We start from the raw sequence: 15,440 nt of genomic DNA on the forward strand, positions 1-15,440 counted from the left end.
GGAAAAAAGCTCATTAAAAACCTCTTCTTTAGAAAGGGTTTGAAATGAAGTCAATTGACCTTGCGAAAGTTGGGTCTATTTTTATTTTTTTCCTTATTCCTCTTTCCTTTTCAGTCTCAGGACAACGGTAGCCGGGCAGGCAGGCCAGTCCTGGCTGCCTGGGAGCTGTGGTTAAGTGCTTCTTCCCCAAGGGGACCTTCTCTCCTTGCATCCGTGGACTTCAGCGTTTTTGTTTTTTGCTGTGAGTTGTGGGGGCTGGGAGAAACTGAGCGAAGCCATCTCTGAGCGATACACCCACAGGCTATCCTTAGGTCCTTTCGCGGGTGGGCGATTGGAACCTCGGGCTGCAGGGAGGGTTGGGCCGGGGGCGGGGTGCTGAGTGTGTCTCCGCAGCGGCCCGGGGGCTGCAGGGTCCGCAGAGCAGGAGGGGTCGCGGCGGGGCCTCCCCTCAGCGTCTGCCCCTCCCGGGGGTGGCCTGGCTGCCCGGCCTCGTCCCTCAGGCCCCCGGAGGCCCGCCCCAGCCGGCGCCGAGCCCCCGGCGGGCGGCGCGCCTGCCCTTGTTTGGCCACGCGGCGGCGGCGGCGGCATTGGCGGCGGCGCCCTCCCACCCCCGCCCCCCGCGGCGTCAGGGGAGGCGGGGCCCGGGGACGGCACCGCCGCAGCCGCCGCGCTCGCCACTCGCCGCCGCCGGAGAGGCCGGTGACCTCCTGGCCGCCCGCCCGCCCGCCCGGAGCTCCGATGGCTCAGGCCAAGATCAACGCCAAGGCCAACGAGGGCCGCTTCTGCCGCTCCTCCTCCATGGCCGACCGCTCCAGCCGCCTGCTGGAGAGCCTGGACCAGCTGGAGCTCAGGTGCCGGGGCGCGGGGCGGGGCGGGGGGCGGCCGCAGCCCGGGCCGGCACGCGGTGCAGGTGTGCTGGGGGGCGAGGGGTCCCCGCTCCGCGCCCGAGAGGGAGCGCCCCGCCGGCCGCCACGTGCGCCCGCGGAGGGAGCGGAGCAGCCGGGGTCGGTGGGGTGACGTCATTGGCGCCCAGGGCCGGTGGGACGCCGGACCCCGAACTTCTGGAACCTTCTGATCGCCGGTGTGCGGCCTTCCAACTTAGTCAGGACCGGTTAGGCGTTTTTAGGAGACGCGGCAGATGAGCGGTCCTTGGTGGGGATGGTCGGTTTCTTTGCTTCCAAACACATGAGAGAAAAAAAAAAAAAAGAAGCCGGGAGCTCCCCCGGAGCAGGGACTGGCCCGGAGGAGACGACTGAGGGGCAGCCCGGTGCCGGTGGGATTGAGGCTGCAGCGCCCAGTTTCCCCGCAGTCCGGTCCTCAGTCCTCCGCACTCACTCATTTACTGTGCGCCTTCTCCCAGCCAAGGCGCCGCGCTGACACCTCCTTCAAAGTGCCGGCCGCTGGCCTGAAAGGATAAAAGTGTTTGCCTCTTAGCTGATGGGCGATGTTATTCGCTGATCATTGTAGGGGTGGGCTGGCATACAATTCCTAAGTAAGTCATAGCACATCTTTGGGAATGTTCACTTCCTCTAACGGTGTGTGGAACCCTCCCTGTGCTTCCTGGCCGCCGGGCACGGTGGAGCTCGGCGGAAGTCCCATCGAGGCACCACAGCCTCCTGGAGCTGCCCAGAGGTTTCCCAGAGTTTCCCCGGGTTCCGGGCGGGCGGGTGGAGGAGTGTGTGAGCCAACCGTGTGGAGAAGCATTCCGTGCGGTCTGTGTCTCCCCGAGCTCATTCACCAAAACAGGAGGAGGGATCCGTGTCCCGGGTCAGTGCGTTCATAGCCACAGTTTGTCTCGGCGGCGGGACTGCCCCCAGAAAGGAGGCAGAACAGGAGGAATCCTCCCCCGCCGGGACTTCATGGATGGCAACAGTCAGAGGAACCAGGGCCAAAACCACTGTCTGAATTCTGCTGCGAATGAGAAAGAGAGAGCAGGAGAGGAATGCTTCTGCATCACTTTCAACATTTTTACATCAACCCCCAGGGGTGGAGCAAACCTAGAGATCAGGGGCCTCAGCCACTTAATGTTCCTCTGGAAAATACTTTTTTTATGTAGCAGCATAACAAGGAACAAGAAACCCACATCTTCCCAGGTCTTTTTTTTTTTTTTTTTTTTTTTTTAATTGATTTCAGAGAGGGAGAGAGAAAGAGAAACATCAATGATGAGAGAGAGTCACTGATCGGCTGCCTCCTGCACACCCCACATTGGGATGGAGACCACAACCCGGGCATGTGTCCTGACTGGGAATGGAACCCCCACCTCCTGGTTCATAGGGCGACGCTCAACCGCTGAGCCACACCAGCCGGGTTCCCAGGTCTTTAGAACTCTGAGGGTGTGTTCTCAACCATTTTTGGGGTTTCTCTTTCCTAATCAGAAAGGACTTTTCCTTAAAGTAATGAGGTCATTGCCCCGCCTTCAAGCTGAATCATTGTCCTCAAACTTGAATTAATGCCTCATGTGTGGTACGTAGGTACAAAAAAGGCCGGTTCTCAGTTGGATGCAGCATTGACCTGTCTGTACACTACTAGGTGGTGGGTTTGATTCCCAGTCAGGGCACATGCCCAGGTTGGAGGCTCGATCCCCGGTCTGGGCGTTCAGGGACAGCTAACTCATCTGATATTTCTCTCTTACTTTGATGTTTCGCTTTCTCCCTAACTCTATTTTAGTAATAATACTTTTTTTAAGTCAAGTACTCATCTCTAAAAGAAAGCCTCTGGATTTGAGTTTAATATATTTTAATACTGATTAATATAACATGAATTCCGATTACTGTATACAAGTGATTAAACTATAACTTTTTTAAAGAAATATTCCAAAGGATATGTTTTGTTTGTTTTTTTAATTGATTTTGAGACAGAGAGAGAGAGAGAGACACATTGATCAGTTGCCTCTAGTATGTGCGCCCAGACCAGGGATTAAACCTGAAACTTTGGCATTGCCCTGACTGGTAATCGAACCTGAAACCTTTTGGTGTATGGGCTAAACTATAACTTTTTAAATTAACCCTTGAAAATATTTATTAATATGTGTTGAATTGTTCATTGTGAGCTTAGACTTTTGTAAGTTTTGTTTCTTTAAAAAATAAGTAATATTAACATTAATGGTAACTAAGGAAGTTTTTTAGAAAATGAGTAAAAATAGAGAAAAATGCAAATGCATGGACAAAGTCACAGCACTACACTGTTAAAAACTAGAAGAATTATGTCTACAAGGTGAATTTTTAAAAGAAAACATGATATTCAGATGTAATTTGTTTCTAACATTTTACTGGGACACTAGCTCGTCTTTTCCAACTTCTTCTAAGAAGGTGATTCCTTTATCTCCTGGTTTCATTACCTATTTTATTTTATTTATTATTTTTAAATTTTATTTTATTGTTTAAAATATTACAAATAAGTACATATATCTCCTTTCATTACCTATTTTAAATGGTGTATGGTTTTTGCATTCATCAGTGGCTCAGAACACCTTAAGTTATCGTAATTATAAATAATACATGCTAATATTTATTCATTTAATGAGCACTGACTATATGCCTCTCTGGAAGGTATTACCTCCATTCTCCAGTTGGGAAATTGAAACTTAAGAAGTTCAGTCTTGTCCTAGGTCACATAGCTAGAACCCAGGAAGACTAGCAATAGAGCTTAATACTTCATTACTAGTTTTCTTAAATATGTCGTATTTTAAAATGTGGGAATAGTGTAAGGATGAATATATGATTTTACTAAAAGAAGTGAAAATTCCATTAAAACATAATTAAATTAGTGTTTAATTCAGTAAATATTGAACACCCGCTCTGTGCCAGGTGTTGTGTGGCTCCTAGTCGTCTCTGGATGGTGGTGAAGATGGGCCGGGGGCTGTGGAGAATGGCACAGGGCCTGAGGACAGGGTGGGAGATTGGCTGTTCACACATTTCCCCAAACTGATCGGACTGCGGCTCCTTCTCCCTCTTATCAGCCATTTGCAGTGGCTTCCATGGAGGGTTGGGTGAATGACAGGGGTGATATGGATCATTTGTTTGCCAGAAAGTTTCTAGTTGCTTAAAAGTTTCTTAGGGTGTGGCAGTGTCCAAGGAATCATCAAACAAGACAGCACCATAGTTAATGTACAACAGCCTATAATTTACAGGAGCACTTTTCATAAACATTGAGATTTGACTCTTAAAAGCCCCTTGGCTAGGAAGGCAGATGTTATCTCTCCTGGGAATGAGGGAAAGGAATCCAGAGGGACTGACAGCGGAGTGAGGAGCTGCTGCTCACAGTAGCTGCTCACACTGAGCACCAGTCCCTCTCTTACACCAAAGTGTCTCAGTAGTGAATGTAATTTAATATTTTGGTTATGATCAGGAAAAGCCTTCAAAATTTTAGATTGCCTAAAATATGAGTGATCATTGTAGTATTCTTTTGATATAAGAGTATTGAATAAAAGACACATGATTTTTTTAAAAAAAAATTATTGTTTAAAGTATTACATATGTCTCTACACCCCCCTCCCCCCACATTAATTTCTTCGAAGAGACACATGATTTTAAGAATTTAGAAATTCTTTCAAATAAATCTATGATAGGAGCGCTTGCCATTTTCACTCCTCTTTATGAAAACACAAATTCTTGTTACTTGTAAGTCCGAGTTCACAGTGTTCACCAGCACCCATCCTGGGCCCATTGCACATAGGCACTCATGTCTGTATTTTTTTAGTTGATGTTGTCAGTCACTGTGAAAACTTGTTTACCTGCTTTACTTGATTCAGTCACATCCACCATCGCATTATCCCCGTTTCATAGATGAGGAAAACTGAAGCGAGGAGAGTTTCAGTAACTACTCAAGGTTCGGACAGCTGGACTAGAAGGCCCTTGCCATGCCCACTGTGTCCTGTATTAGCTGACGGGAGCAGCCAGCGAGGTGACATTGCAGTCTCCCAGCTTTGTGTGTGATACCCAGGCTGCAGAGACCTGCGGGTGTCAGAGACAAGAGGACTAGCTGAGGAGGAGTGCCCTTCAGTTCTGTCCTTGGGCGAATATGCTGACCGCAATTTATTTTGGTAAAAGCCTGCTTAGTTGTGATCTCATGCAGAGTGTTTTCCAGAAGCACAGCCCAGGCCGGCCTTGGTGTGAGGATGGGTTCTTTCCCAATTTGGACTTGTAGCTGCTTCCACGATCTGTTAATAAAAACAGAACTGCCCTCTCTGCCAAGAAGAGTGCTGTCAAACGATGTGTTAAAAAAAAAAACAGCCATGAAGGATAATGTGAGATAGTCCAACAGTTGTCTACCCAGAGTTCCAGAAGAAAATAGTGGAATGGAGGACAGAGAATATTCAAAGATACAATGGCTTACAATTTTCTAGAACTCTAATGGAAAAGTAGATTATAAGAGTTGTATTTAAGGTACCAGTAGCTGATAAACAGTACAAATATTACTTAAACAAGCTAAGTGGAAATCTGGGTAAAGCTTTTTAAAAGAAAAATTTAAAAATCCAACGAAGTCCATACATTAGAAAGATGTGCAGTAGTGCATAGGGAGGCACTGATCAACACCTCCTCAATGGGGGCTGGGGGGGGCAAATGGGGGGAAGTTAAGGAAACAGTTCCTGTGCAAAGGATTGGGTTTTGAAAAAATGTCACCAGTGGACAAGGGTCAAGGATAAAGAATGTTGCAGAAGAGAAAATAGCAAATGAAAGGTCAAGGATGCCAAAAACAAACAAAACTTTGGTTCTGAAGAGTGACATTTTACCTTTGCTATGATATGAAAAAGGCAAATGTGAAAATATATGTAAGAAGTTCTGTAAAAGATGAAATCTGTTTTTCACAGGAAAAATGCCCTGTTCATTTCTAGTCTTGTGTGTGTGTGTGTGGGGGGGAAACCCAAAATAAATTGCGGTCAGCATCTAATTTCCTTTAATGACAAAATACTTCTTCATATGACAGGTTATGTTTTTCTAGAGTGTCTCCTTTTAAACCATTTCTTGTTAACAACACCGTGAACTTCCTGTTGTAACTTGCTGTTGTAAATGAAGTGTCCTTTTTTAGGAAAACTTTCAATTCTTTATCATCTCCCATTTGAGTGCAAACACGAGTGTTAAAAAATTAATCTCTTCTTTAGCATCTTCACATTTACCAGTCACATGGTTCATTTCAATACTGGAGTCGTGGTTTATGTTTTTAGCACAAATATTTCATATCAGTGCCAACTCAAACTCTTTCAGATGTACTGGGCCCTAGGCTACCTGAGAGTTTGCAAATGTAAAATGTGTAAGTACATCCTGAATGGTGCTAGAAGGCCTGATACTGCATTATTCCTATTTCTTAGATTATTAAATTTCATTGTTTCCCAGGCCATATCAGGTAGTAAGATTCTTACCAGCTCTTTGCTTTTACTGGCTTTTATAAATGCAAAGTCCAACATATATTTAGTATCTTGATGAGTAAAGGGACCCTGTGACACTTTTCTGCTTGTGAGTGCTATTTTGGGGTGTAACAGGTGGGTGACTGTGGGGAAAAGGCATATGTGTGGTGGGGGTGAGGGGGGGGGAATCCTTATATGGAATGGACACGTGCTAAAACATTGGTGAGCTTTTTCCTTCTGGACCCACTTAAAACAGCAGTCAGGATTAGATATGTATTTAATAGTGATCTTGGGTTTCTGAGACCATCTGGACACTGGGGATAGATCCGTCACTGTTTATTTTGGAAAAGTTGGCAACTTATATAATTGCAGGGTAATATATAGCAAGAAAGTGCCCTGGAAACAATGCACTCTAAATATACAGGATTCCTTTTTCTTGCTCTCATGATTCCACATAACTGGGTGTGTTCATTTATGTGTAGTAATAAGTATGGGGGTATATATTCTTGGGGAAAGTAGTACTTCTATAGTCTGCTCATGGCTCTGTACCAAAAACCTGCAGAGGCATTCCCTTTAAATTTGGGAAAAGGCAAAGATGCTCTCTCTTATGACTGCTTACAGTACCAGAGGACTGTAGTCAGTATTATATAAAGAAAAATAGGAGCTAATAGCTTTGGCGGAGTAGCTCAGTTGGTTAGAGCGCCATCCTGATATGCCGAGGTTGTGGGTTCCATTCTCAGGGCACCTACAAAATCAACCAGTGAGTGCATGGATAGGTGGACATCAAATCAGTGTTTCTCTCTCCCTCTCTAAAATAAAAAAGAAAAAGAAAAATAGCTAATAGCATTGAAAAGGAAAAGATAGCCGAAACCGGTTTGACTCAGTGGATAGAGTATCGGCCTGCGGACTGAAAGGTCCCAGGTTCGATTTCGGTCAAGGGCATATACCTGGGTTGTGGGCACATCCCCAGTAGGGGGTGTGCAGGAGGCAGCTGGTCAATGTTTTTCTCGCTCATCGATGTTTCTAGCTCTCTGTCCCTCTCCCTTTCTTTCTGTAAAAAAAAATCAATAAAATATATTTTTTTTAAAAAGAAAAGGAAGCCGAAACCGGTTTGGCTCAGTGGAGAGAGCGTCAGCCTGCGGACTGAGGGGTCCCGGGTTCGATTCCGGTCATGGGCATGTACATTGGTTGCGGGCACATCCCCAGTGGTGGGTGTGCAGGAGGCAGCTGGTCGATGTTTCGCTCTCATCGATGTTTCTAGCTTTCTATCCCTCTCCCTTCCTCTCTGTAAAAAAATCAATAATATATATATATATTTAAAAAAAGAAAAAAAGAAAAGGAAGCCGAAACCTGTTTGGCTCAATGGATAGAGCGTCGGCTTGGGGACTGAAAGGTCCCGGGTTTGATTCCCGTCAAAGTCACATACCTTGGTTGCGGGCATGTCCCCAGTAGGGGGTGTGCAAGAGGCAGCTGATCGATGACTCTCTCATCGATGTTTCTAACTCTCTATCTCTCTCCCTTCCTCTCTGTACAAAATCAATAAAATATATTATTAAAAAAAAAAAAGAAAAGGAAGAGATAAAAACTATCATTTTTTTATCATCAATCTAGAACAAGCATGCCAAACTTGCAGCCCACCAGCCACAAGTTTGACATGCTTGACCTAGATCTAGAAGAACCAACAAAATCAAAAGATAAACCATTAAAATTAAGTATAAGTCATGATTGCCAATTAAAAGATGAAACTAGAAAAACAGCATTTCTCTAACCAGAAATAGCCAGCTAGAAGATATCATCAAAAATATGTTATTCACAGTAGCAACAATATCCACAAACTATCTAGAACACTGAAGAGTCCACAAGACTACCATTAAGAATACTTCATTACAAGACGAAATCACCACCTACAATGTGCAGTTCTGGGTAGTGGTTCCTGACATTAAAAAAAATAATAGAAGAATAATAAAGAATACTTCAAAACTCTAATAAAGCAAATAGAAGAGGATCTGAATAAATAGAGATGTATCATGTTTTAGCATGGAATGACAACACAGTATTAGAAAGATGTCAAATTTTTGAAAAACCCAATCCACTTACTCTGGAGTTTACATGAAGGAATAAAAGTCTAAATAGATAAGTTTTCTTTGCAAATATTAAGGCATATTATAAAACTGGTGCTATTTTTTAAAATTTTTTATTGATTTTTAAACAGAGGGAGGGAAGAGAAAGATGAGATGAGAGCAAAACATCCATTGGCTGTCTCCTCCTGCACGCCCCCTACCGGGGATTGAGCTGCAGCACAGGCATGTTCCCTGACCAAGAACCAATTGAGCCACACTGGCTGGGCAGGTACTGTTTTTTAAAGTGGGTATTTGTGTAAAAACAGCCAAATGGGATAGAGATTTCAGATGTAGACCATCTACAAGTCACTGGGGGAAAGATAGATTTTTGGTGGATCATGTTGGAGAAAATGTTCCACTATTGGGAGAAAAATAAAACAATATCCTTACCTAAAAACTACATACAAAGATGGGTTCTACATGGGTTAATATGTAAATAGGAGCCCCGGCCAGTGGCTCAGTTGGAGCATCATCTGATTCACCAAAAGAAAACGTGGGTTCCATTCCCGCTTGGGGCGCATATAGGAGGCAGCTGCTCAATGTCTCCCTCTCCCTCGCCTTTTTCTTCTCCTTCCCTCCTTAGCTCCTTTCCCTCCCTCACTCCTCTCTTTCTCTTTCTCTCTCTGTCCCTCCTCCTTTCTTCTCTTCCTCTTTCCTCTTTTCTTCTATCTCTAAAAATCAATAAACTTCTCAAGGGAGGATTTAAAAATAAAAGACATAAATAGGAAAAAAATAAAATGATAAAGTTAATAGAAGGAAATGTAGGCCAACATCATATGACCTAGGGATGGGGAAGACCCTGAAATAAAATTTCAAAAGCATAAATCATAAGGCAAAACAACCAGGAAAAGATGAACTTGATCATTTCAAAATAAGGATCTCTGTTCAGTGAAGGATATCCCAGCATTCATATATGATAGGATAGGAGAAGACGGTTGCATTGTCTGTAACCAACAAGGGATTCATATTCTGAGTACGCAAACCAACAAGAGGACAGCAACCCCTGTTAAAGAAAAGGAAACAGGCAAAGGCTATGAGTAAGCTAACAAGGATACAAAGAGATGTCTAAAATTATTAATGAAATAAATGCAAATTAAAAATTGAGATATCACTACACTTACTGTCAATAAATAGTTAGAAAATTGGAAAATGCTGAGTCCTGGTGGGGTTGTGGGGATCTAGGGACGCCTGTGCTTTGCTGAGCAGTCCTCATACTGCGTCAAATGAAGGCACACACACCCTGTGTCTCAGCGGTTCCGCCCTCACCCAGGTCCTGAAGGGGCATGCATTCACTGAAGTGTTACTTGTGATGGATAGCTGAGGAACAAGGAGAAGGTCTCCACTGGGAGAGGTAAAACCAGGTGGATATACATGTGGAGAATTGGGCAACAATGAGAAGTTACTGATTAGATGGTTCTTAATAAAATAATGCTGAGAGTGAGATATCAATTGAAAACATGAATATACAAATACATATTTTTGCAAGAACAGACAGATAGCCACTAAATAGAGCAGGGAGGAAAATGGGAGTGTGGTAAGTGGGTTTAAAAAGAATATAAAAATGAAAAGATAAAAAAATAAAAAGGAATAAAGACTTCTTGAAAAGTGTTCCTAATGATCTTTACACTTGAATTGAATGACAGAAGGGTGAGGACCACTAATCGTCTGTGTAGTAACTGCTCTGTTTCCCTGTTTATAGGGTGGAAGCTTTAAGAGAAGCTGCAACTGCCATTGAGCAAGAGAGAGAAATCCTCCTGGAAATGATCCACAGTATCCAGAACAGCCAGGACATGAGGCAGATCAGCGATGGTGAGAGCGGATTCCATAGGCGGGGCTCGTCTTTTACAGCCCTCCACGGGGGCTGTGAAAGGCATGGGTCAGTTTTTGGTTGACTTGAGCACACCCAATTTCAGCACTTAATGTGAGCAGCAGGCAGCAGCTGCAGCTGTCGGTTTATTACAAGAGATCATTCTTCCACTGTACACTCCAGCCCAGGCCAAGGCTGGAAGTAATGGAAAAAGGCCTCCAGCTCCTTTGGCAGAAAAGCTGGCTCCAAGCAATAAGGCCAAGTATAGAACTTCAGTTCTATTGAAGTTACTGAAGTGTAGATTTAAAAGCCGAGAGAGCCTGGCCGGAGTGGCTCAGTGATTTTAATGGTGACTTATGAACCAGGAGGTCACAGTTCGATTCCTGATCAGGGCATAGGGTTTCGGGCTTGATCCTCAGTATGGGTCTTGCTAGGAGGCAGCTAATCAATGATTCTCATCATTGATGTTTCTCTCTCTCCCTCTTCCTTCCTTTTTATTGATTTCAATAAAAAAATATTTTTAAAAGCATGGGGAAAAGGTGAGAGGGGAAAGGAAGAAAATAAACTGCAAGCCAAATAAAACCCTATTAATGTAAAAAACGTGCCATCATATGAAAAGCATGACTGCCCCTGGAGGAACAGGTCAGCTGTGATTGGTGTTCACTGGTGATGGCCTTCCGAATGTGGTGCTTCTTCACAGAACAAGCCAGTGGGCCAGGCAGCTGGTGCAGTAAGTGAGTGAGCAGTCTACCTCCAGAGTCCACAGTGAGGTCAGATCTAGTTTGTCTCTTCACCATCCTGGCCAAAGATCAATGAGTTAGGAATTACAGAACTTCCCTCCAAAGATCAGTTAATTAGGGATTGCTGACTGTTGACAGAGCCCCTTTCCCCATCATTGCCTGTGGGTGCTGGCCAAGACATAGACCAGTGGCCATCTTACATTTGTCTTGAGGGGGTGAAGTTGAGGCCTAATTTTCAGCCAGTTTTTCTCCACTTTCATGGCTTTTTTCTCAGCCCAAATTGGGGCATTGTATTCTGATAAACGTGCAGACTATGCCACCGCAAAATATGCCGCTTTGGCACAAGGATATTTTGAGCTGATTATTTTTGAGAAACTGCAGACACAGGAGAAGCTCTGGAAACGGAGTAGTTACCCTTTTGTAGGAGAAGTTTACATTTTTAAAGCAACTTTCCACACGTAAGGGTGTCTCCCTCTCTGTGTCAGGGCGGGGACTGTGAATCACAAGGACTTTTATCAATGGAGAAGGTGCCCACTGTAATTAAATCTTCCTCTTTCAGTGCTTTTCCTGGTCACCTTCCATAACTGGCTTCCTTCCCTTGCCAACACCTTTGTCTTCAGCTGAAGGTGGTGGTTAAGGTGGTGGCTTAGTCATCTCGGAGTTATTCAGTTTTCATGTACTATATGTGACTTATACATGTTAATAAACATTTGTGTTTTTGTCCTTGTTAATCTTTCTTTTATTCTCGGACAAGAACTCAGATAGAGAGACAATTATTTTTCCAACCCTACATGCACATCCTTTGGCGAGATACAGGACGTCTGCTCTCTGCAGCCTTAACCAGCACAAAACCTGGTTATGCTGACTGTTCACGCTGTGCTAAGACCTGATCTCCATCCCAGCTACAAATGCATACCTGCTCAGACTTGGCAAACATGACCGCTTTAGAAGTCATCTGGTATTCCATGTATACAGGAAAGTTATTTCAGGGAAAAGTATTCTTTTTTTTTTTTTTTTTTTTTTTTAAGTGATTTCAGAGGAGGAGAGAGGGAGAGAAAGAGAAGAAACATTAATGATGAGGGAGAATCACCGATCGGCTGCCTCCTGCACGCCCCACCCTGGGGATCAAAGTACAACCTAGGCATATACCCTGACCGGGAATCAAACCGTGACCTGCAGATTCATAGATCAATGCTAACCACGGAGCATCGCTGGCTGTGCCAGGGAAAGGTATTCTTCAACCTCTCTCTAAACCAATGCACTTCATCATCAGTTAATCTTATATGCTATAGTTTTAAGATTAACCCTTAGGAAATTCATAGCAGACGTGATCACAGAAAATAGATTTAGCCACAAATAAATGTGTTAGTGTTCTTGACATTGTTGGGGTAGGAAGAAAATTTTCTTTAGCTTTTTAGATCCTTTTGGCTGGTATAATAATTAAATCAACATGAGACAGATTGACAATGGAAAAGTAACTTCATTACATTCGTTCATATGGGAACCTCACATACATGAGAGTCAGAGACACCTCCCCATACATGAGAGGTGTTGAGACAGAAAGGTAAAGTGAGGTATACTCGACACTGAGCTAAGGTAAGAGATAGGGTGTCTGGGGCTGCAGAGGGGAGAGGGAGATTTGCAGGACAACAAAAGAGATGTTCATTTAAGAGAAGTTTGCCCTGCCCTATGGATAGGTCATAAAAATTATCTCCAGCAAGAATTCTTACTATGAGCAAACCCCCTAATTTAAATTCTTTAAGGGAGAGGTAAGAGTTTCTCATGAACCCTCAGCGTCTCGATCGCCTTCAGCTCAAAATAATCCATATGCCAATGTAGCCCATCGTGGAGAAGCCTGTTCTGAACCCCTTCAACTGAGATGAGTTTATGACTCACAGCGACTGGTATTTCAAACTTTTTCTGTTTAGGAGAAAGAGAAGAATTAAATCTGACCGCAAACCGTCTGATGGGACGAACCCTCACTGTGGAAGTTTCCGTGGAAACCATTAGAAACCCTCAGCAGCAGGAATCCCTAAAGCACGCCACCAGGATTATCGATGAAGTGGTCAGTAAGTTTCTGAATGATTTGGGAAATGCCAAGAGTCACTTGATGTCGCTGTACGGTGCGTGTTCGTCTGAGGTGCCGCCTGGGCCAATTGATCAGAAGTTTCAATCCATAGTCATTGGCTGTGCCCTTGAGGATCAGAAGAAAATTAAGAGACGCTTGGAGACTCTGCTTAGAAATATTGAAAGCTCCGACAAGGCCATCAAGCTGCTAGAGCATTCTAAAGGACCGGGCTCCGTAGCTCTGCAACAGAATGCTGACAGCAGATTCAATTAGTTTCCAAACCGGAGAGCAATGACGTGAGAAGGATGACATGCTATCTTAAGTGATAACTAGTTCTTTGTTAGGCATAACCACTCATTTGATAAAGATGAAAATATTCCGGTGTCAATCAGTTTTATGAATAACAATTAAAAGTAGAAATATTTTAATTATCTTCCTGTAAGTTTTTAGATTGAATTGTCTTCTAGGAACTAGCACCCAACATAAATATATATGTATTTTTTACTGTTCTGTGGATCAGTGCTTCGTATGTGGGGGGAGTACATGCTCAGCTTTGGGTAAAAATCACTGTTCTTACTTTGGCTTTGTCTGGTGTGGAGACACAGGGGCATGTGGGGCATTTGGTTGACTAGAAAGCTTTATCAGCAGCACATGTGCATTTCCTGTTAGCCATGCAGTGTGATTACAGGGATAAAAGGAATCACACAGTAAGAACCTTTCCCTGCATTCTCTCATTCAGTAGTGTTTTTAGACATGCATGTCAAATTATTCTGAACTTAAAAGATTTACACATCTCATAATAGGAATACATTTCTTGATATTCATGAAAATATGGCAAATGAGAAAATTCACATCTGATTTTACCACTGTGAACAATTATATATTCACTTCATCTTTTCCACATGGATCATTTCTCTAAAATGTTAATTACTATGTAAATACAATGTTGTAACTTGCTTTTAGAAATAATTAAATGCTGCTGTAAAGTCCACTTAAATTGTCAGCTTAAAAACCCTGACTTACCCAGTCCCCTTACTAGACACTTGTTTACAGTTTGTTGCCATTACTACATAGAGCTTTTCCATTCTTCTTGTTTTTTCGTTTGTTTTTATCAATTTTAGCAGTGAGTGAAAGGTTATATACATTTCATGGCCTGACATAATTTCAGTTGTTTTTCTTTGTCTAAGAGTTATCAATTTATACTGTCTTCAATAATTAAATTGTAGCTATTTCACTGAGCTTTCCAGCATTAAGCATTTTTTTTCTAACATTAGATATGAAACATCTTTAGTTTACATTTTTTTACTAACAAAGTTGACTAGTATATTATTTTTATCTGTAACAAATGAAGCAACTATAGAATACTTTTATTTATTACTAGTGTTATTGACATACAAAGCCCTCAACTTTCCCAAATGCTACTGCAAAACATATATTTCAAACTCAATTTTTATTTATTTTTTTAAATATATTTTTATTGATTTTTTTTACAGAGAGGAAGGGAGAGAGAGAGAGAGCTAGAAACGTCGATGAGAGAAACACCGACCAGCTGCCTCTTGCACACCCCCTACCGGGGATGTGCCTGCAACCAATGTACATGCCCCTGACCTGAATCGAACCTGGGACCTTTCAGTCCGCAGTCGGACGCTCTACCACTGAGCCAAACCGGTTTCGGCTCAAACTCAATTTTTATTGGAGCATAAGTATTCTTTCACATTGGGAAAAAAGTTAAGATCCAGATATTTATGTCAGTGTATATTTATATATCAATTAAAACAATTCTGAGCTTTGTTTTCTGGACAAAAATGCCCAATTAGTCTCTCCATAAAAAGCAATTACAATCTAAGGATATTCATGGCTGTGTTGATTGCCAGCCCCAAGTCCTCATTTAAATCTTTCCATTTCATGGGGAACATTCATTCTCATTGATAATGGTGGCAGACTCTTGATTTGCTAACAGATTCTAATTAGCTGTTATAGGTTCACTGTCAGATAAAGATTTTCTTTTTGTGCCATCTGTTTATCAGCTTTTTGAAAATTAAGAAACAGACGATCAAGTTTTCCTCAAGTTCTCACGGACTGTCAGCATCTGTACATCCCTTCTATTTGGGGAAGTAAGTACTCCCCCTTTCCACTGACTCCTTGTCACCCGGGACTGGGCCACAAACCGCCAGCGCAGTTTCTGTCTCATTCCTTACAATGAAGTTTATTGGAGGCTGTTCCTTGTCACAGACTCAGAGCTGTGATCTGCCGTCTCCAAGCTGTGTCCGTCCTTGGTCTGCTGGCCTCCAGCCTGAGCCATGTTCAAAGGGCAGTGCCCTCAGTTGATTCTTATTTATTTTTAAGAATGGAAGTGTGACTT

The 15,440-nt window shown here is 43.2% G+C and overlaps 1 protein-coding gene across 1 annotated transcript; it reads left to right on the forward strand.

Moving 5' to 3' along the window:
- The first annotated feature begins 626 nt into the window (after positions 1 to 626).
- BAG2 (BAG cochaperone 2) lies at positions 627 to 14,316 on the forward strand. Its single transcript, XM_084889140.1, has 3 exons — positions 627 to 851; positions 10,163 to 10,272; positions 12,939 to 14,316. The coding sequence occupies exons 1-3, from the start codon at positions 739 to 741 to the stop codon at positions 13,349 to 13,351; spliced, it is 636 nt and encodes a 211-aa protein (XP_084745266.1). The 5' UTR covers positions 627 to 738; the 3' UTR covers positions 13,352 to 14,316.
- Positions 14,317 to 15,440: the final 1,124 nt, after the last annotated feature.

Source organism: Pipistrellus hanaki (genome assembly GCF_964339955.1).
Source record: "Pipistrellus hanaki genome assembly, chromosome: 7".
Lineage (NCBI taxonomy): Eukaryota > Metazoa > Chordata > Mammalia > Chiroptera > Vespertilionidae > Pipistrellus > Pipistrellus hanaki.

Bases quoted from the DNA above. Each gene is read 5' to 3' on its own strand.
- BAG2 (XM_084889140.1), top strand. From the start codon at position 739: ATGGCTCAGGCCAAGATCAACGCCAAGGCCAACGAGGGCCGCTTCTGC. The intron at 852-10,162 runs GTGCCGGGGCGC...CCCTGTTTATAG, and splicing joins CTGGACCAGCTGGAGCTCAG to GGTGGAAGCTTTAAGAGAAG. The intron at 10,273-12,938 runs GTGAGAGCGGAT...TTTTCTGTTTAG, and splicing joins CATGAGGCAGATCAGCGATG to GAGAAAGAGAAGAATTAAAT.